Source organism: Antechinus flavipes, chromosome 3 (genome assembly GCF_016432865.1).
Source record: "Antechinus flavipes isolate AdamAnt ecotype Samford, QLD, Australia chromosome 3, AdamAnt_v2, whole genome shotgun sequence".
NCBI lineage: Eukaryota > Metazoa > Chordata > Mammalia > Dasyuromorphia > Dasyuridae > Antechinus > Antechinus flavipes.
Genome location: NC_067400.1, coordinates 623,829,179 through 623,851,059, shown reverse-complemented (window position 1 = coordinate 623,851,059; position 21,881 = coordinate 623,829,179). Strand labels below are relative to the sequence as shown.

At 51.1% G+C, this 21,881-nt stretch overlaps 1 protein-coding gene across 1 annotated transcript; it reads left to right on the top strand.

Moving 5' to 3' along the window:
• Nucleotides 1–1,437: 1,437 nt before the first annotated feature.
• Nucleotides 1,438–7,888, top strand: CACNG6 (calcium voltage-gated channel auxiliary subunit gamma 6). The gene is made up of 4 exons (XM_051989712.1): nt 1,438–1,969; nt 5,823–5,897; nt 6,263–6,400; nt 6,807–7,888. Exons 1-4 carry the CDS (start codon nt 1,645–1,647, stop codon nt 7,058–7,060), a joined length of 792 nt encoding a protein of 263 aa, XP_051845672.1. The 5' UTR covers nt 1,438–1,644; the 3' UTR covers nt 7,061–7,888.
• Nucleotides 7,889–21,881: the final 13,993 nt, after the last annotated feature.

Sequence of the window (21,881 nt, the reverse complement as noted above, 5' to 3'; positions counted from 1 at the left end):
GAAGAAGACACTGAATCTGTCCAGGGCCAGGAAGAGTCAACTAACAAGCAAAGTAGTGATAAAGACATGGAAAACCAAAATCAAATTACTATAAAATAATAAAAAGGGAAGAGGGATGCAAGCGAAGTGATAAGGACATGAAAAAACCAAAATCAAATTACTATCATAATCAAGGGAAGAGGGATGCAAGCAAAGTAGTGATAAAGACATGAAAAATCACAATCAAATTACTATAAAATAATAGAGGGAAGAGGGATGGCAGAGGAAGACACTAAATCTGTCTAGGGCCAGGAGAGTCAACTAACAAGCAAAATAGTGATAAAGACATGGAAAATCAAAATCAAATTACTATAAAATAATAAAAAGGGAAGAGAGAAGCAAGCAAAGTAGTGATAAAGAAATGAAAAATCAAAATCAAATTATTATCATAATCAAGGGAAGAGGGATGCAAACGAAGTGGTAATGACATGAAAAATCAAAATCAAATGACTACAAAATAATAGAGGGAAGAGGGATGCCAGAGAAAGACTATGAATCTGTCTAGGGCCGGGAAGTGTCAACTAACGAGCAAAGTAGTGATAAAGACATGATAAATCAAAATCAAATTACTAGAATAATAAAACCCCCAAAGGATACAGAGATCGGAACAGAAGAGACAGCAGATGTTTCTTTCTCTCTCTGTTTGTGTGTGTGTGTGTATGTGAGTGTATATACACACACACGCATACATAAATACACATATATGGCATCAAATGCAGATTATATTTGCCCAGAGAGTCATGAGAAGGCAGAGGGACAAAGGCACCTACTGAGCTCTATCCAGGCACATGTTACCTCCGGAGACGGAGACAGTGACCCAGAGACAAGGGGACACACAGGAGGGAGAGAGGTACCAGCAGGGAAGCCCGATGGGAGAGACAGAGCAGGCTTAATGGCTCCAGAGAGATGCTGAGGGCCAGCGGCCAGAGGGAGGGGCTGAAGAATCTGGGATAGGGCGAGCCAAGCGGTATCCGGTCAGCTGTTGCCACATGGAGACAGGATCCCGAACCTGCCTCCATCCCTGCCTCCCTGACGGGCCTGGCTCCTCACCCTGCTGATGTCCTAGTCCTGGTTGCCGACTGGGGCTGCAGGCTCGGGGCCGGGGCGGCGTGGACCACCCTGTGAGGGTGTCCTGTCTAATAAAGTCGATGAAGAGAACGGTGTGGGCTGTTATTCCAGCTGGGCCCCCTTCCTAGGAGAAGCCCAGATTTCATCTCCCCCTCTGTTGGAAGGACTCAGGCATCCCTTTCCCCCAGTCCCTGCCCTCTCCAGGACCCGGGCATCCAGGCTCCAGCTCCTCCCACCCCCAGCCTCCCTCCCTCCACTTGTTCCCTTAAAATACCCACAACAGGTGCGGGTGTTACTTACATGGTGGGGCCCAAAATAGCCCCAGAGGCCTTGGTCGGGGGCAGGGCTGCCTGCCTGTCTGTGTGGGTCAGGGGGGAGGCCGCAGTCGGAGCAGAGGGGGCTGGTGCAGCGGCGCCGGGGACCCCGACCAGCCGGGAGAGCGGTGGGGCTGGGGGCCGAGCCTGCGCTGGAGGCCCGGCCAGCCACCTGGGGCCTGGGGCAGCCCGGTGGGGCTGGACCCCTTCTCCCCCAGCCACCATGATGTGGTCTAACTTTTTCATCCAGGAGGAGGAGAGACGCCGGGCTGACGCAGCGCGGAGGAGAGCCCAAAGGCCCGGCCTGGCCCGGGAGCGCCGCGGCCCAATCAAGCTGGCCCTGCTGCTGGCCGGCATGGGCACGGCCCTGGCGGTGCTGGCCGTGGGCACCGAGTTCTGGGTGGAGCTGGGCACCAAACGGGGCAACGGCACGAGTGGCGTGTGTGAAGCTGCCCACCTCGGGCTGTGGCGAGTGTGTGCCAAGAGGCTCTGGCTGGAGGACCTGCCCCCCAACAGGGAGACCTGTGGCCCTGCTGAGTTACCTGGAGGTGAGGACCGAAGGCGGCCCGGGGAGACAGGGAGACCCTGAGAGAGGCAGACCCAGGGAAAGGGCCCAGGGCCCGAGGAGAGTCCGCTGGGACAGCCCCCTACTTTTACAGAGAGGGAAACTAAGGCTCGGCCAATCGGGCTCACAGGAAGGAGACAGTGAGTCAGGGACTCCGAGGCAGAGAGGGACGGCTGAGACCGAGGCAGAGATCCAGGGAACTTGAGGAAACGGGAGGCCCGGACTTCTGATGGGGTGGGCTCCTCTGGAAGTAGGGTAGGGCCGCCTAGACCCGCCAAGTGCTCTGGGGGCCGGGGACATGGTCCAGACGGGGAGTGGGGACCCAGGTGGCTTTCTGACTGACCGGCTCGAGGGGAACGAGCCGATGACGATGGCAGCCCAGGCAGAAAGGATCCGGAGATGCTTTCAGCCCCTGAGCTCCTGGGGAGATCTGGGACAGAGCGAGCTGTTCCAGGGGGGCGGGGAGCGGTCTAGAGCTGCTCTGTGGGAGAGCTCACTCGGAGCCCAGGGGGAGCCAGCATCTCGGGCTTCCGGGGAGACCCATCGGCTGCCAGGGACTCCTGCCTGGCTCCTCCCCCGGGAGAAGTCCAGATGGCCCAGACGGTCGGTCTCTCCAGGAGACGTGGCGGTCCCGGCTTCGTCCGAAGAACTCAGAACTGAGACGGGACGATGAGCCGGACCTCGGGAGCCACGGAGAGGGCGGGGCTCCCACAGGGTGAGACCCGAGAGCTGAAGTCTGAGGGCGGACCTCGGGTACCCCCGAGCTCTCCAGGGAACCCCACGGGTTGGAGAGGCGGTAATACCCGACCCCCCGGGAAGAGGCGTGCTGCCCACATCTGGGAGAGAGACACGAGTGCCTCCAAGCTCCCCCCGAGATGATGGGCAGTCCAGACCACCCCAGGAGCTGTGGCTCTGAGCTCAGTCCCAGCCGGTCAGAACCAGCTAGACCCCCACGACCCTCAGGGAGAGCGAGGGGAGTCACAGACTTCTCACTGCCCGCTGTCCCAGGGACATGGAGAGACGCTCGGGGCCTGGACCTCTGGCCTGGGCTCTGCACCCAGAGACCTCGAGGGAGTCAGGGGAGCCGTGGGGATTGGGCCGGGCTCTGATGGGGCCCGGACCCAGGGCAGAGCTCCAGGGGAGGCCCAGGCCTCAGGCTGCCTTGGAAGGGCCTGGAGCGGCCAGGAGTGAGACAGCCCCGACTTCCGAGGGCCTCAATTTTCGACTGCCTGGGGGACGCAGAGTTGGCTCTGGGGGACGTTAAGCGATCCTGAGTGTGCCGGGGACAGCGCCCAGGAAGGCAGGCCCAGGAAGCTGAAGACGAGACCCAGAGAGTGTCCGAGCTGAGGGGCGCCGAGCTGGCCCGGACCTTTGGCTGCAGAGGGGTCAATGATGTGACCATGCTGGCGGGAGAGCGCCGGCTTACAGAGCAACCCCTCGAGATGGAGCGAGGTCTCCCCTCGGCCTAATCCGAGGCAAGGTGATGCCGGGGAGATGTTCCGAGCAACCGGGCCCTCACGGACCCAAGGAGAAGGCTCTAGAACCCCCTCCTCCTCCTCTGGGTGCTCCCCAACACGGCCCATCGGGCCTGCTGCTGCTGCTGGGATGTACGGAGATGCTCTACTCCCCTCACTGAGCGGGGCGTGGCAGAGATGCATTAAACTGGGGGGCGCAGACGCATCCCTGACCTCTGCCTGTTCCTGGGGGCGCCCCGGCACTTTCCTGGGGAGACAGGCAGTGATCCGCACCTGCGGCTGGTCAGATGGTGAGACACCCTGAGCTCAGCTCGGCTCTGGGAAAGTAGAGAGCCAGACTCGGGTTTCCTTGAGACTTTGTGGGGATGCTCTAGGCCGCTGTTCCCCCCGGGAGACAGAGACAGGGCCATAGTGCCCAGAGAGAGACCGGGAGCCAGCGCACGCCTCTGGCTGCCCCCAGGGACTGGAGAACAGGAAGGTTATGTGAAGCCCACCGCCCGGGGGGGGTTCTGCCCAGGGATTGCTGGGAATAACGGACAACCCAGCCTCAGAGCCGTACCAGGCTAAGGGAGGGGAAGGAGCCCTGGCAGCCCCAGGGACGTGGGGAGACACCCCCAAATCTAGGAGTGACCCCGTGGGAAAAGCAGACACCCCCAAACCTAGGAGTGACCCTGTGGGAAAGGCAGACACCCCACGTCTCTGAGTCTGAGACTCAGATGTGACACGGAGGACCATCTATCGCCGACAGAGGCAGAGGAAGCAGAAAGAGGATGGAGAGAGGAAAATGGGGGGATAGGGAGATAGCAGAAGGGAGACAGGGATCTCTGAGGAGTGAGAAACAGATTAGAGATAGAAAGAGAGACAGAAATAGAGACGGAGAGGAAAAGGGGAGGAAAGAAGAAGAGGGAGAGAGAGAGACACAGACAGGCAGCCAGAGACAAGGAGAAAAGGAGAGGGAGAGAAATACAGAGACAGAGAGGCAGAGACAGAGGGAGAGACAGAGATGATACAGAGATAGGGGAGATAGGCCGGACTTGGGGGGACAGAGAGAAGCTTCTTGGGAAGGCAGAGACAGGGCCGTGACCTCACCCTGGCCCCTGGAGAACAAGAATCGACAGAATTAACTTATTTTTAAGTTAATTGTCCGTAGAAGGACATGAAGGACAGCTGCGAGTTCTGACCACTGGGAGGGAGAGAGAGATGCTGAGATGAGGCAGGCTGCTGATCAGCCTGGACAGAGGCCAAATCGCAGACTCCGGAGCCATCCGGCTGTGGAAGAGGTCGGGGGAGCCATCTCTTCAGAAAACATAGAAGCCCCAGACTTTTTCAAGCTAGAAGGCCGGGGTGAATCTAATAAGATAAACGTTAGCCAATAATTTTCTATTCTTAAGCCTAGTTTAAAAAAAAAAAAAAGTTAATGCTGAAGACCTGGGAAGAAGGTAGATAGCGGTGCAGCTGAAAAAAAAAATCTAGAGATCTCAGTGGACTACAAGCTCAATGAGAAGCAAAACCAGCCGTGGGATAAGGAAGCCCACTACGCTAATGGGACGTTGGGCCCGGCTTCCGGGAATGGAGAGTCTTCTCCAGATCGCGTATTTTTAATTTTGGGAGGGGCAGTTCGAGGATATTGCTAGATGGGGAATATCCAGAAGGTATCCAGGGCGGGGAGGGGGGGGGGCGGCTTGAATCTAGGTAATATGATGCTCAGTTGAAGGCTCAGAATGTGCTGGAGAAGGGAGGACGCATGGGGTGGGGTGAGGGGACATGGGAGCCTTTGTGCGGAGGAGGGAGGGGCGGCCGCCCGACCCCGGAGGGTGCGATCAAGAGTGGTGGCAAGGCTCCGCAGCTGCAGGGGGCGCTGCGTCAGATAGCGCTGAGGCTTCTTCCCAGTCGGAGAGTCAGCCCCTCATTTGTGACTCAGTTTGCCTAGATCTTCTCTCTGTAAACCCGAGAACAGACTCAGGAAAGCGGGAGATGGAGGAGACAGGAGCCAGACCATCCTGGAGATCACAGAGGCCACTCTCCGGCCTAGGGGGCCGCCATCGGCCTTCTTGGGAAAAGGGGCCAGACTCTAAACTGCAGTGGGGAGACCTGTGATACAAGGACCCGGACTTGGCCAGCGGACTCCTTCCCTCCTTCCCTTAAGCTCCACCCACTTCTCTCTGGACCGTAGCATAGGGAGGCTGGGGCTCATTATTCCCATTTCCCAGAAGAGGAAGTGGATACACAGAGGACAATGACTGTTCCACAATCGGCTAGCTATGAGAGCCAGATCTTCCCCTCCTCCTTTGTCCTTCCATCCACTTCTCTCCCTTTCCCTGACTTTAGCATCCCCCACATATCTGTGTCTTCTTCCCGCAGAGGCAAACTGCTCTTACTTCAGATTCTTCACCACGGGGGAGAACAACCGGATCCTGCAGAGGACAACGAAAAAAGGTAGGTCCTCTTAGCCCCCGGGGGTCTCCTGGGCTGAGATTCAGGCCCCGAAGGAGCCTCAGGGAATGCCAGAAGTCACCCGGCTCCATTCCATTCTAAACTCCCTCCAGCCCATTTTACAGATGAGGAAAAGTGCCAGAGAAATGAAGTCACCTCCCTAAAGTTGCCCGGGCAGTCGGGGAGGGGCTCCTGTTTCTACAATGCCACTGCTTGCCTTCCCCAGGTAGGCCATAATGGAGCTGTCTCTAATGTGCTTTTCCCCCCCCCCTCCCCTCTCCTGTTCTCTCCTCCCCACTCCCCTCCTCTTTTTCATTCTCCTCTCCTCCCCTCCCCTCCTTTATTCCCCTCTCCCCCCCCCCCCCCAGAGCTGGGAGTAGCTGCAGCCATCACTGCCACTCTGGCCCTGGCTATCACGGTCCTAGGCTGCATCTGTGTCATCATGGTCCTCAGCAAAGGCGCCGAGTTCCTGCTCACGCACGCGGCCGTCTGCTTCAGCCTCTCAGGTAGGGACTGGTCCATATCTGCCCGGTTCCCCAGGCCCTGTGCTCCGCCTGGCCCAAAGCTGGCGATTTGCAGAATTCAGCCCAGTTGCATGCTGGAAGTTGGGATTTCCAGAGAGCGCATCATATTGTGAGGGGCAATAATGTATGGGGGCGGGGGGAAGTCTCTGAGGGGTTTGCTCCCCAGCAGTTGTAGTTCTTGGAGCCTCAGCCACTCAGCGCCTAGCACACAGTAGGCGCTTATAAATGTTTGTTGACTGGCCGGTGCTGCAGGCCGGGAGTGGTAGTTCTAGGGATTGTTGCTGTCTGAGATTTGTGGACCCCAGCAGTGCCCGCTGGGAGCTGGAGACCACGGGCCCCGGGCGGCTGAGTGGAGCGCTGGATCCCTTTTCCTATTCTCTCCCCGCAGGACTTTTGTTGCTGGTGAGCCTCGGGCTGTTCCGCCAGGGGGTCCGGGAGCTGCTGGCCAGGACCGGGCCAGGCCCCGTCCCTTGGCTGGGGTACGAGTATTCCTGGTCAGTGGCCTGCGCCCTCGCAGCTGCTGCCCTGCTGCTCCTGGGGGGCGGCTCCTTCCTGCTACTGGCTCTGCCCTCAAGCACCTGGGGGATGTGCTGCCGTCAGCATCCCGGGGATCGAGGGGCTGGAGGTGCGGGAGCCACCTAACGGCCAGTTCCCTTCCACCATGGGCAGGTTTCTTTGGGTCCCCCAGAGATCCCTCTGACCCCCTGCCCGGCCTCATGCCACGGAGCTGCTCAGAGATCTCCCCAACCGCAGAGAGTGGGATCTCCTCGGACCTTACCCAGCCTCAGGGACGGCATCTCCTCTCCTGGCCCCATGAGAGGGGCTCCTTTCGGGTGCCAGCTGATGCCAAGGAAGAGGTCCCGTGGGTACGAGTGAACAACCTCCGGTTCCCGTCTGGGCCTCCATCGCTTGCTGAGTCACAGAGAGACCTCTTCCTCTCCCCGTGCGTCTCTGGGGAATAGATTCCTTCTTCTCCCCTCTCTTTCCCCCTTGGCCACCAGCCCTCCCCCACCCCCGAATGCAGGGAGTAGATAGATCCCTTCCGGCTCCAAGAAGCCCAGGAGTGGCTCCTCCAGCTTCTCCCTGGACCAAAGGAGCGGATCCCTTGCTACCTCTGCCCATCCACGGGGAGTCGACCCTTTGCCGGCGCCTCTCTGACAACTTCTCCTCTTCTTCCCTGATCCCGGAGACCACTGGCTCCCCTCCAATGGACCATCCCCCCTCCCTCCCTTTGTATATATGTTGTGCTAAATCTTGGCGTACGGGGGTGGGTTCTTACAGACGAGGGTCCCTGCGGAGGCAGATGGGGACCTGATAGGGGCAGGGAGAAATCGTAAGGGATTCTTCTCCTTTGCCATAATTTATTTATTGGGGAATAGAATTTGCTTGGGACACGGGCGAAGTTGTGGACCGGGACTGCTCGGGTTCCACCTTCTACAGCCCAGGATTAAAGCTGGGGAATTGAAATCATCTCAAGTGTGTCCCTTTCTTCACAAGTACATGGGCTGGGGGGGATCTCTAGGAAGGTAGATTGCCCACAAAAGTCCCTCATGCCCCCCCCAGGGGGCAAACAGCCTGCTTCCCCGGCAACTCGGGGTCCCTGAAGGAAGGGTCTTTCCATTGTCAGGAATTAAATCCAGGCGCTTCCACACTCCTGGAAATCAGATCCTCTGAACACAAAATTAGGCCTTCTTCAATGGTTATGATTTCACAAGCTTGATCCTAATCTGCTTTTATGCATCCAAGAGCCTGGTGCGTATTAGCCGGGAAGTTCAGTGCCCGCTTTGTTTCCCATGTGGGGAAACAGGAACTCATCCAAGGTGATACAGCAAGTGCGCCGTGATTGAATCTGGAGTTAGAAATGCTCTTTAAAAATTTATTTTCGATTATGGCTTTTTATTCACAAAATATATACATGGGTAATTTTTCAACAATGACCCTTGCAAGGTACAAGAAACACTTTTAAAATAAGTGAGGCATTAGAAATTTTAATGCAAGGATGCAAATTGGACGAGATAAAAGCCAGCCTGAGTTTCTAGATCCCGGTGTTCCTGAAACAGGATAGGTGAAAGGGAGACTGTATGCTGAAAAGGTAGAATTACAGGAAGAAATCCAGGGAAAAGACTGGGGAAATGTGATGGAGATGTTTGGGTGAAAGTTGAAGGAAGGAGAAGTCGGAGTCATTTTATCACCAGAATATATTACAGACCACCTGGACAAAAGCAGGGAAGAGATGGGGAAAGCGATCACACAGCACCTGGCCAGAGGCATGGGGGGGGGTCCACTGTGCGGCTCCCTCCCTCATAGCCAACATTCACATTGCTCTTTTTTTTCCTACTACTTCTTTTCTTTTCTTTCCTTTCTAAGGATTGGGGTTAAGCAACTTCCTCAGGGTTAAGCTAGTAAGTGTTAAGGGTCTAAAGATGGATTTGAACCCAGTTCCTCCTGATTCAGAGCTGGTGCTCCATCCACTTCTCCATCTAGATGTCCTTCTCCTTATTCTTAATGACTCACAAAGCATCTCACAAATATCACCTCATTCGATCTCCATGACAACTATGGGAGGCGAGTACTAGGATGATTTTCTCCATTTCATAGGTGAGGCAGACCAAGGTTAAGTGAGGCTCACAGCTAGTGAGCATTAGAGACCAATCTTAAACTCAGACCTTCTGGACTTGAAGCATTATGGAGCCCCCACGGGAAAGATCATTTCATCTTTCAAAGGACAGAGATGGGGAAATTCTGGATGGACCCGTCTGTTACTAACTGCTCTTCTGATAAGAGAGGCAATCTGGGGCTGATCTGACATCTTGATATTTTTCTTTTTTGTGATCTTGATTTTTCAAAAGTGAATTTCATTACAAAGAAAATACAGGTAGGATCCCACGGCTTAAAATGTTCCAGTAAAAGTCAGCCCAAGTGGGATCGGAAATGCTCAACAATGAAATTCTGAGAGTCCGCGATGAATTCTGAGGGTCTGTGATGAATTCTGAGGGTCCGCAGAGAAACAATTCTGATGTCATCTCAAGGAAATGATGGAGATGTGCTGGAAATTTGTGACAAACTTAAATTTGAAGAAGAAATGTCTGTACGATGGAAGCAATGGCAAGCACAAGAGGATGAGTGTAAGAGTATGCTGGAGTCCGAGAAAGCTGCCTCGGGAGGGCTAAGATTTGTGATGTGCCAAAAGGAAGGACATCTAAAAGGGTCGAGATGGTGCTTCTTAGCTTGCTCCATTGGGGAAAGTGCAGGCCCAAAGAAGGTCCAGGACCTTCTCTTCCAAAGTTTGGGATGGGGACAACTGGCCCAGGGGAGAAGGCCCGCATGGTCTGTACTTATTTTGCCTTTATTTTCACCGTCTAGGAGAATGATCTTTGTGTTGAAAGAGAACAAAAGGGGCTGAGAGGCAGGAAATACCCAATATAGCTAAAGAGGGAAAATGGATTCTGAAAAGACTCCTGAAAACTTTCTCCAGAAGATCATTAAAGAGATGGTTAGCAAACCTCTAGAAAAAGGAAATGATTATAGAAAGTGAACCTGGCTTCCTGAAGAATGGGTTATTCCAGACTAAGCTTTTTTTATATGACAGATTACTAAACCAGTAGGTTGGGAGAAGCTAGATTATCTAGATTTTAGTTAACTGTGTGCTCAAGTATTCATGTAATTCTAGATTTAGAAATGGAGACCAGGAAAGACTACAACAGGGGAATTCAGCACCACTGGAGCGGACAGAGAAGTCTAGTCGCTAATAGTTTTTGGTGGACTTGGAAGGAGGTCTCCTGTGGTTCTGAGCAGGGATATGATTTGGTCCTAGTTAGATTAACATTTTTAATCAGTTACTTAGACAAAGGTAGAGAGAACATGCTCTTAAATTTGAAACTGGGTGAAATGGTGAACACACCGGAGGAAAAAAATAACATCTTCATAGGTGAGAGCATTGGACTGAATCTAATCTGATGAAATTGAGTAGACATGGATGGAAAGTCTTTACATTTGGTCTTTAGAATTCAACATTATAAATTATAAGAAAGGGAAGAATTAGAGTTACACATTTTTTTTTTTTTTTTTGCTGAGGCAATTGGAATTAAGTGACTTGCCCAGAGTCACACAGCCAGAAAGTGTTAAGTGTCTGAGGCCAGATTTGAACTCCGATCCTCCTGATTTCAGGGCTGGTGCTCTATCCACTACACCAACTAGCTGCTCCCAAATTTTGTTTTTTTAAAGAAAAAAAATTAGTGGACCCTAATAGAAAGATGAGTGGATAATGTGACAGGACAGCCTTAAAGTTGAGGCTACATTGGACTTCATGAAGAGAGGAATAGTTTGCCATCATCATCATCACCACCCTAGCACTGGGCTAAGGACTTTACAGGCATCTTATTTGATCTTCACAATGAGTCTGTGAGGGAAGTTCAGTTATTATCTCCATGCTAAGTGAGCAGCTCTTCAACCCCTTGCCCTGGTCAGACCTGTTTGCAGGAATATGGGCATTTCTAGATCCATATTTTAAGAAGTCAAGCCAACAAGCATTTGTTATACGTCAGGTGCTTCACTATATATTTTATCTTTTCAATAACAGCTTATTTTTCAAAACACATTTAAAATACAATAGATTTTTATTTTTCAAAAGATATAATTTTCAACATTCACTCCTGCAAAACCTTGTGTTCCAGATTCTTCTATCTCCTTCCCTTCCTTCCCCCTCCCCTTTCCTAAGCAATTCAGTATGGGTTAAACGAGCAACTCTTCTAAACATATTTCCATATTTATCAAGCTGCAGAAATGAGAATGAAAAAATCTACATATTTTAGAAAGAACATCTGTGAGCGAGGGCTGTCCAGATGGTGAAGGGCCTCACGTACAATGGGACAAAGATTGTTTGATGGTTTCGGGGAGGTTTAGTTAGGTCATAATCATGTTCAATATTTAGAGAGCCACAGAGAAGAGATTTTACGCCCATAACATGTGACTTGATGGTTTTGTTGGTTTTTTAAAAAATAGATTCTATTTGACCTTGAGCCTGGAGCCACAAGGAGAAATTGTGAAAAGGGCATTTTGAGGTGAGATGACAAGGAAAACTCCCCAATAATTAGGGAGCTGCCGAGTCTCCCTTGTGAGATAGTGGGTTCTCTCTCCTTGGAGGTCCCTGAGCAGAGTCTGGACAGCCCCTTGATGGGTATTTTTGGTAGAGATTTTTATTCTGTAAACTTGTAATTATTTCATTTTTTAAATTAAAAAAATGGATTTATCTAAAAGGCAGCTAGGTGATGAGGCAGTTGTAGTATTAGACACGGAGGCAAGTAGTTCTGAATCCAGATCCTGCCTTATCAGAAATTTCCTGGCTTCCTGACTCTAAGTAAGTCACTTAACGTCTATTGTTTTCTTCCTCATTCATCATCATCATCATCATCATCATCATTAAATGGGAACAATAATGTCACCTACTTTGCAGGGTTGCAGTGAGGATCCCATGAGGTCACATCTGTAAAACATTTTACAAGAATTAAAATGCTACATGAAATGCAAAATGTCAATAGAAAAGACCTAGAGAGGGTAAGAGAGCTCCTTAAAACCACAGCAAGTCAGTGTCAGCATCAGTTGACTCCAGCTTTCCTCCTATGATAAGCCACCTGAGAGTAATGATTCAGGACCTTGGACCAAGGTGGGAAAGAGCCTCTGTAGGACAAGGAAACAGCTGCCGGGAAGCCTAGGCACCTGGGGAAGGGACAAATCGATCCCACGCTGAGGCTGGAATCTCTTGGCAGAATTGAGTAGCTGACAGGGGATATTCCTTCATGAACTTGGCCATCTGCTTTTCTAGGGTTGGGAGCTGGAAGAACCCTTAGGGCACATCATTGAGGCGATCTTTGTGCCATTTGACTGGGGGAAACGAGTTCAGGAACTTCTACCTACACGTCTGCTCTTGACAACTAATGTCCCTCAACTACCCTTTCCCTTTCTTCTACTATTTTGGTTAACTTTCTCACAAAATAAACTAAATAAACCATAAAAATACTGGTTTTCCATCATGGCTTTGCTCCTGTCCAGGTGAAGGCGGCCTGGCATGGTGGACATCCCACTGCATGTGAAATCAGAAGTTAGGTTCAAGTCCAGCTCTTTGAGAATAGTTAACAAGGCAAGGACTAGGTCTTTTAACTTTTAAGGTCTCAGTTTCCTCATTTATAAAATTGAAATGTACTAGGTGTAAAGAACTCCAACCAGTGAAGTCTATTAGTCAACAAGCATTTATTAAGCTCCAATTGTATGCTAGGCACTGTGTCAAGTGCTGGGGGCACAAAGCAAAGTAAAATAAAGTCCCTGCACTCCAGGAGTCCACTGAGAAAGACGGCACACACATAGCTAGGTACAAACAGGCGACAGCCAGGAGAAATTGCAAATCCTTCATCGTCTTGAGGTATACAGGTGGAAACAATGGGAGCTGGCTACAGATTGGTTCGGAAGTGTATGAGAGGGAGCGAACAGTGGAGGCTGACGCCCAGGTTGGGAGCCTGGGGCTACTGGGGTGGTGACATTGTTGACAGTAAAAGGGAAGTTAGAAAGGAGAATTTTGTATTTAGTTTTGGACTTGTTGAATTGAAGGCGTCCCCGGAGGCAGTCTGGGATGTCCTAAAAGGGGGGGAAGACTCAAGAGTAGAGGTTAGCAGAGAGGAATGGATCTGAGAATGGTCAGCAAAGAGATGGTGGTTCAGTCTATGGGAGCTGATAAGATCTCTAAGAGAAGCTGTGGAGAGGGAGAAGAGGAGACGGCCCACGGCTGAGCCGTGTTAGAACACAGAATGCAAAATGTGAAAAATAATCGCGGAGTTGTTTTCAGAAAAGTGTTCTGTTTGTCAACCGTTCCTCCCTGAAAATGTGTGACTAATTTTGGGTTACACGTCTCGGTGAGAGACAGATGTCTGGAAGGATGCTGAGCCTACTCCCAGAGGAGTCTGGGGTCACCAGAGCTACTTCAAGTAGGTCATAAAGCCCACTTGTCCCATTTTACAGATGGGGAAACTGAAGGCTAGCAAAGTTATGGGACATTTTTCCAAACTCTCCTCTTATCACTTGTCCATCTTTTTCTTGTTGATCCTGTGGGTTCAATTATCATTTGTACCCAAACACAGATGATTCCAAGATCAAGATATCCAGCAATAATCTCCCCTGAGCTCCAGTCCTGAACCATCGATTACCTGTTTGCCATCGTCAATTGAGAAGTCTCGACGTCTCCCTTTTATCATGTCCAAAACAACTCAGTAGCTTGCTCCCCAAGCCAATGCACAACAGAAAAGATTGTAGCTAGGGAGAGAAGGGGTTAACAGTGTCGAAGGCTACAGAGACGTTAAGGAGGATGAGGAGGGAGAAAAGGCTGTTGGATTTGTCAACTAAGAAGTCATGGTAACTTTGAGGATACTAGTTTGGGGATAATGAGGACAGAAGCCAGACTGTGGGGTTGGGAAGAGGGTGAGAGGAACGGAAGTGGAAGCAATAGTCATGAGACTGCAGAGGAGACAGAGAGGAGAGAGCTAGACAACAGCTGGAGGCATCGGTGAGGTTCCTTTTAGGCTAGGGGAGAGTTGGGGTATTTGTAAGCGGCAGCCGGGGAGAGATGCAAGACTGGAGATGGAGGTGGGGGCAGATCTACTAGAGGAGTCAGGCTGGAAAGCATCCCTTGTGCGTGTCGGGGGGAGCCTCGGCAGGAAGGGCTGAAGGAGCAGGTGGCCGAGGGCATTTAGGGCTAGAAGAAGGGAAGAGGGAGCCTTTGACCAACAGCCTTATTTTTTGTCATTGAAGTATGATATAAAGTCTTTGGCAGAGAGGGGGAGCAGGGAAGACAAGATTTGGAGCCACTGCTCTACTCAGAGGGATAAGGGATAAGGGAAGTGTGTGTGTGTGTGTGTGTGTGTGTGTGTGTGCACGTGTGCGTGCGTGTGATTGTGAGTGTGTGTGTGATTATGTGTGTGAGTGAGTGTGAGACTGTGTGTGAGTGTGTGTGAGTGTGATTGTGTGTGAGTGTGAGAGTGCATGGGAGTGTAAAAGTGAGAGTGTGTGTGTGTGTGAGTGCAAAAGCAAGAGAGTGTGTGTGTATGCGTGTGTGTGTGCACGTGTGCGTGAGTGTGATTGTGTATGTGATTATGTGTGTGAGTGTGAGATTGTGTGTGAGTGTAAAAGTGTGAGTGTGTGTGTGTGTGTGTGTGTGTGTGTGTGTGTGTGTGTGTGTATTGCAGCTCGAAGGCAGGGCTTATTTGATGTGTGGTCTGCATTCCCTGCATCCAGCCTATCCCAGTCACGTAGGTAAGTGGACAGCTGGAATCAGCTGGAATTTGAAAACTGGCTCTGGGATGGATGGGTCTGCCTCACTGGTACCCCGTCTGTGGCCAAGGGGTCCTGCCTCCGGGTCCCAGAAAATCAAAGAATCCCAGCTTTGGAAGGGGCCACAAAGGCAAGGCGGGCCAGCCTTCCTCTCAAATAACCCCTCCTCCTGACAAATGGTCATCCCGCTTCTGCAGGAAGGGGAACCCCCTCCTCCACAGCCCCGGCTGCCAACTCCGGGGGAGGGGAGACAGCTTAGGTGACATGGCTCATCATCAGATCAGATCTCTGCCCTCTGGAGCCAAACAGCTTCCATATGACTTGAAGACAGCTATTAATAATGACACACTCCTAGACGTTCAATTTGTCAAAGCACTCTGCTCAAAAAATGGTTGGATGCAGCACCGGGTTATTATTAATACCATTCCTCTGGCATCTTTCCAGATCTCTCCCCTTTCTCTCTTTTCCTTCTCACACGCTCAAGTGGGATTCCCTGATTAGCCACCGGCACCTTTAGGTACTTTGTACGTTTGCCGCTTTTCCACATGACAGCCCATGGGTTTTTTCCTACTCGTCCAGAAGACAACTGGGTGATGGAGTGATTAGAGCATCAGGCCTGAGTTCGAATCCAACCTCAGACATTTCCTGGCAATGTGGTCCTAGGCATAGTGTCTCAGTTTCCTCATCTGTAGAATGGGGATCATCACAGCACTCACCTTCCAAGATCTTCATGAGGATCAGATGAGTCAAATCTGAGCATATGTAATATGCTCAGCACATAGTAGGTGCTGTAGAAGTACAGGTAATTATTATTATTGTTATTACTCTATTCAAGGTGAAGCTTTTGATGAGAACATTTCTCTCACAAACCCAGGGCCCACTCCCCCATAGATGCACCTCATCAGCTGAGAGAACACAGAGGGATTGTGCACGGGAGGGCAAGTGACGTCGGGGACCCTGACATCCCCTCTCATTATTCTGTTTTTGTGGGTTCCTGGCTCTGCGGGCTCTCCCAGAATGTTCGTCTCCAGCCCCTCCAGCTTATGCTCACTCTGCGCGGGTAGAGTAGCTGAAACCTGTCCCTGAGAGAAACAGCATGGTGGCTGTTTAGTCAGAGCCGCCCAGCCAACGCAGGCACCCGGTCAGCCAAGGCCAGATGGGGTGCCCTGGACCGGTCAGTGGCTCCTACGGGTCCGTCCCCTCCTCTCTGTTAGGCATTTCCCTCTGCTCTGGTCAACCCTGTGCATGTTTCATTTAACTGGGTCTGAGTCTTTGTGATTCTGTTTGGGGTTTTCTTCGCAAAAGTACTGCAATGGTTTGCTATTTCCTTCTGTAGCTTGTTTCACAGATGAGGAAACCGAGGCAAACAGGTGAAGCGACTTCCCAGGGTCACACAGCTAGTGTCTGAGACCAGATTTGACCTCAGGAGGACCAGCTTTCCGGACTCCAGCCTGGTGCTTTATCCACTGAGCCTCTTGGCTGCTCCCTCCCCGCTCCAACCCTCAGCTGTCTCCCTTGGAGTCTAGTCAATCAGCCATGTCATCTCCATCCTCTCTGACTCAAGTCAGTGTCTCCCCCACCTCCCCCCCCCCCTTTTTTTTTTTTTTTTTACTGTGTATTACTCTGTCAATAGGTGCAGCCTTAGGGCTTTGATGCAGGTTTGTCTGGGAAAATCTCAGGCTCAGATGAGCCTCCGAGCATCTGCAGAGGGGAAGCCTGGGTAGTGGAAGGACCACCTATCCCAGGAAGATCAGTGGAAAGACCTGGGCTTTTTCAGCCTGAAGTAAGACTTGGGAAACCTGAGAGCTGCACGCAAGTGTCTGTCAGGGATGAGGCACTGGCTTTGCCAGGCTTGGTCCAGAGGTCAGAAGCAGGAGCAAAAGGTGGGAGTCAAAAAGGGACCAATTCAATCTGGAAGACAGACTTCCCCCAAATCTGAGGAGTAGAATCCTCCTGGAGGAGATGGGCGTCCCCAGAGGTGGGAGGGAACAGTGATACCACACATTTCTTTCTTCCTCCCTCCCTGTCTCTCTCTCTCTATCTCTTTCTCTCTGTCTTTATTTTTATCTTCTTTCCTCCCTTCCTTCCTCTTTCCCTCCCTCTTTCTTTCCTTTTTTCTTCTTTTCTTTTCCTCCCTCCCTCCCTCTCTCTCTCTTTCTCTTTTTCTGATTTCAATAGTGTTTTGTGGTTTACAAAGAGCCTTCTTGACAACGGTTTATAAGTGTACATTCATTTTTTACACACTTCCATGTGAGTCATATTGGGAGAAAAAAATCAGAATAAGAGGGAAAAACCATGAGTAAAAAAAACTACAGCAAAAAAAGAATGAAACTAGTATGTGTTGATGCACATTCAATCTGTTCTCTGTCTGTATGCAAATAGCATTTTCCATCCAAAGTTTACTGGGATTTCCTTGGATCACTGAATTGTGGAGAAAAAGCAAGTCTGTCATAGTTGATCATCACATGATCTTCTTTCTGGGTATAAATTTTCCCGGTTCATTCTGGAGAGCAATCTGGAATTTATGACCAAAAAGTTATCAAACTGTGCATCCCCTTTGATCCAGCAGTGTATCTACTGGGCTTATACCCCAAGAGATACTAAAGAAGGGAAAGGGACCTGTATGTGCCAAAATGTTTGTGGCAGCCCTGTTTGTAGTGGCTAGAAACTGGAAAATGAATGGATGCCCATCCATTGGAGAATGGCTCGGTAAATTGTGGTATATGAATGTTATGGAATATTATTGTTCTGTAAGGAACGACCAGCAGGATGAATACAGAGAGGCTTGGAGAGACCTACATGGACTGATGCTGAGTGAGATGAGCAGAACCAGGAGATCATAATACACTTCAACAACGATATTGTATGAGGATGTATTCTGATGGAAGTGGATTTCTTTGACAAAGAGACCTAACTGAGTTTCAATTGATAAATGATGGACAGAAGCAGCTACACCCAAAGAAAGAACACTGGGAAACAAATGTGAACTATTTGCATTTTTGTTTTTCTTCCCGAGTTGTTTTTACCTTCTGAATCCAATTCTCCCTGTGCAACAGGAGAACTGTTCGGTTCTGCAAACATATATTGTATCTAGGATATACTGCAACATATCTAACATATATAGGACTGCTTGCCATCTAGGGGAGGGGAAAAATCGGAAGTGAGTGCAAGAGATAATGCTGTAAAAAATTACCCTGGCATGGATTCTGTCAATATAAAGTTATTATTAAATAAAAAAAAATTAAAAAAAATAAATTTTCCTGGTTCTGCTTGCTTCACTCAGCGTCAGTTCATGTAAATCTTTCCAGGCTTTTCTAAAATCATCTTGGTCCTTTTTCACAGAATAATATTCCATTACTTTTGTGTACCACAATTTCTTCAGCCATTTTTAACGGATGGACATGTACTCATTTTACAATTCTTTGCCATATAAAAAGAGCTGCTACATTTCTGCACATGTGGGTCCTCTTCTCTCTTTTATGATTTTTTTGGGATACAGCCTCACTAGTGGTACTGTTGGATTTATAGCCCTTTGAGCATCGTTTCAAACTGCTCTCCCGAACGGTTGGATCATTTCACAGCTCCACCAACAATACAATTACGTCCAGTTTCCCTACATCTTCTCCAATATTTATCGTTATCTTTTCTTAGCATTTTATCTAATCTGCTAGTTGTGAGGTGTTCCTTCCAAATTGTTTTAATCTGCATTTTTCTAGTCTAGAGTGATTTAGAGCATTTTTATATGACTATAGACGTACTATCTATTCCTATCCTTTAACCATTTTCCAATTGAGAAATGACTTATATTCTTATAAATTTGACTGGGTTCTCTGTACATTTTAGAAGCAAGGCCTTTATCAGACACGATGACTGTAAAACTTTCCCCAGCTTTTTGCTTTCCTTCTATTCTTGGCTGCATTGGTTTTGTTTGTGTGAAACCTTATTAACCTAATGTAATACAAATGATCCATTTTGCATTTTATGTTCTTTATCTCCTGTTTGGTCATAAAGTCATCCCTTGTCCAAATATCTAGCCTTGCTCTCCTAATTTACTTAAAGGGTCACCCTCAGGTACACGTTTTCATGTGCCCACTTGGACCTCATTTGGCTGTGGGGTATGAGATGTCGGTCTGGGTGACCCATCTCCTAATTCAGGTAAAGTACTACCCTTTAGGGGCCACTTGGACCTCCCCTGGGTGTGGGCTGTGAGATGTCGGTCTGGGCCAGGTTTCTGCCGTGTTATTCCCCAGTGTGCCCAGTCAAACAGTGGGTTCTCCTCCCAGAAGCTGGGGGGGGGGGTTACAAGGCTTATTTCCACGGGCTTTGCTGCTGGGGCAGGTTTCCGGGGTCTGCCGCAGCTTCTGGGGAGGAGGGGACTGGGAAGGGGGGCTACCGCCTCTTTGGTTTGGTCCAGAGGTTTGAGGGAGAGACTTTAAAAGGCGGAAAGGGGACTTTGGGTCTGGCTCTGCCCCGGGCGTCCCCTCCCTTTCGCCACCCCCTGCCTGAGGGGTGTCTGCCACTCTTGGGGGGGAGGGAAGCTTCCGGAAGGAGGCAGCATCTCCGGGCCCAGCCAGGCTCCTCCGGGGTCTTTGCGCTCCCGGTTGAGAGCCCCGGGCTGCGCCGGCCGCCCCGAGGGGAGAGGAGCTGGCGGAGGCTCCAGCCGGGCCGAGGAGCGCCGGGTGAGGGCGAGGAGCGCCACCTGGTGGCTGGGAAACGCCCCCAGCACACGTTGGCTTCTCCCCTGTGAGCCTCGGCCCGGGGCTGCTTGGGCTTCGTGGCCGCTTGTTCCCGTCCGGTCCGCGCCGGAGACTTGCCCAGCTCAGACCTTTATTAAGCGCCCACTGCGCGCAGGCCCCGGGGATACGGACGGAGCCAAAAGGGACCCGGGGCTGCGGGGAGCCGAGCCGGGAGCGGACCGGGCAGACACCGCGGCCTCCGGGGGCCGAGGCCCGGGATCCCTCCGCTCCCCTTCCCGCGCTCTAACGTGCGCGCGGGACCGTCGGGCCCAGACGGCCGAGAAGCGGCCGGAGCGCGGAGGCCGCGGGGGACTGGGCAGGAAAAGCCGAGGGTCCCGGGGGGAGGGTGATGCGGGCCGCCGAGGGAAGGGGGGGCGAGAAGAGGACCCGGGGCGCCCGCCCCCGAAGGGCCCAGAGTCCCCCCGGCTTGGGCCGGTGCCAGGCGCCCCCTCCCCTTCCCGCCCCAGCACTCTCTTCCCTAGGACTCCTGGCTGTCGGTGCCGGGGTGGGGGAGGGGGGGAGAGAGGGGGTAATACTGGGGGTCCCACAGGGCAAACTGGCTGGCGGCGGAGGCCCCTCTCAGAAGAATGGGATCTCCTGGGGAAAGGGGCGGCGTCGCCTTTGGGCCATTAGCTCCCGGGCTGGGGTCCCCCTCCGCACCCCCCCAAGTCCCCTCAGTGAGGGATGTCGGCGCTTTGGGTGGTGTGGAAAGCCCAGGGAGCGGGGCTCCGCCCACCCCGTCCATCTGCCACGGGGATCCCTGGGGGGTGCGGCCCCCGACATCCCGGAGGGCACCTGGAGGAGACAGAAGGCTCAGAACACCAGCCTCCCACCGCCCTTGAACTTGGCGGCTCCCACCCTCCCGGGCCAGGGGCGCTAGCTTCTGGGGCAATGGAGGGAAAGGGGGGGATTGGGGCGGGCCCACAACTCCTTCGGCCTGGGCCGATCCCCCGTATGGGCTAGTAACCGTTTTGTGAACCACGCCAGGGTTTTAAGGGATGGGGGCTCTTTGGCCGCCTCTCTCAGACCGTGACCCCGGCTGGGGGCGGCGCAGATTCTCCGCTCCCTGGAAGAGGGAGCTCCTGAGGGCGGCCCGCCCTGACCGCTTAACTCAGGGAGAGAATATTGCAGCAAGGGCTGAAGCTGGGTCCCGTCATTTCCTTCTAAGCCCCCCTAGCTGAGGCGATCCCCCCTCCCGCCCCCACCCTGAGCAGCTGATCTAGTTGGGTGGAGGAGTGATCCCCGGAAGGAGAACGTTAGGTATGGCCTGCGTCACCCTGTCCTTGAGGGACTGGACAAGGAAATGGGGGGGGGGGGGAAGGGAAGCTGGGTCTGCCCGATTTTAATAATTGGTTATTAATATGAGAAATAATCACTTCCCTCATTCCCCCGTTCAATTCTATGGAAGGACAAAGTCTCGGCCACGAATCACTAGTGGACATGACAAACTCCCCCAAGGGTTTCTAACCCAGGGCTCCTGAGGGGAGACAACGGGAGGGGAACGGGGAATTCAGGCACTTGGACAAAATCAGAGCAACCCTTTTGATAAGGGGACCTTGTAGATAAAAGGCACAAAAGAGAAAAAAAAACAAAATAAAAGTCTGCTCTGTTTTTGGTCTCAGAGCAGTGCTCTCATTCAGGGCACGTGTAGAGATCCTCAAAATCGACAAAATTTGTCTTAACTCTGAATTTCCTCGGCCAATAACCTCAAATAATGGAAATTAGTCCAAAGTTTGTCTCTAGTACTAGGAAACCAAATTTGGAACCTTTTAGACCAGGGAATTGACATTTTCAGGTTGCCCAACTGCCATGTTGCTCCATGCGTACATATCCTACGTCCATACACACATCATTTTCCCCATTAGAAGGATGAGATTTTGCTAAGGACTTCATTAAAAACAATATCCTTTTTACTGGATGGACTCTTAATCCACAAATGAATTCATTTAGAAGCTGCCAGATGAACTTCACTTGTAACAAAAGGTTCTGGGCTAGGATATGGAAATACATTGAATAATTAATTTTAAAACAGTGCATAGCAAGTAAGTTATTTATAACATTTTCGACTCCCAGCCCTGTGCAAACGAATAACTCCTAACAAAAATTGGTGTCTCTTTGAGGCATTGACAAAATAGACCATAAGCCTTCCTTTCATGTCCTTCTCATAGGGCTGCTGGCATCTTGAATCCTGAGCCTAACAGCAATTTCCTGATGATGGTATCTGCAGTCAGACCGAGAACAATATGAGAGCCCCATAAGATCTTAAATTAATAATTAAATTAAATTATGTTCCAATAAGCAGAGCTCTCAAGGATCACATATGCTAGATCAAAAATACTGACTATAATATCCCATTAGTAATAGTAGGAGATTCATCACAGGAAAATCACAACGTGATATAACTAGTGATATAA

Excerpts from the sequence above, each read along its gene's own strand:
- CACNG6 (XM_051989712.1), top strand. The coding sequence starts at position 1,645 with ATGATGTGGTCTAACTTTTTCATCCAGGAGGAGGAGAGACGCCGGGCT. Across the intron at positions 1,970-5,822 it reads CCCTGCTGAGTTACCTGGAG|AGGCAAACTGCTCTTACTTC; the intron begins GTGAGGACCGAA and ends TTCTTCCCGCAG. Across the intron at positions 5,898-6,262 it reads GCAGAGGACAACGAAAAAAG|AGCTGGGAGTAGCTGCAGCC; the intron begins GTAGGTCCTCTT and ends CCCCCCCCCCAG.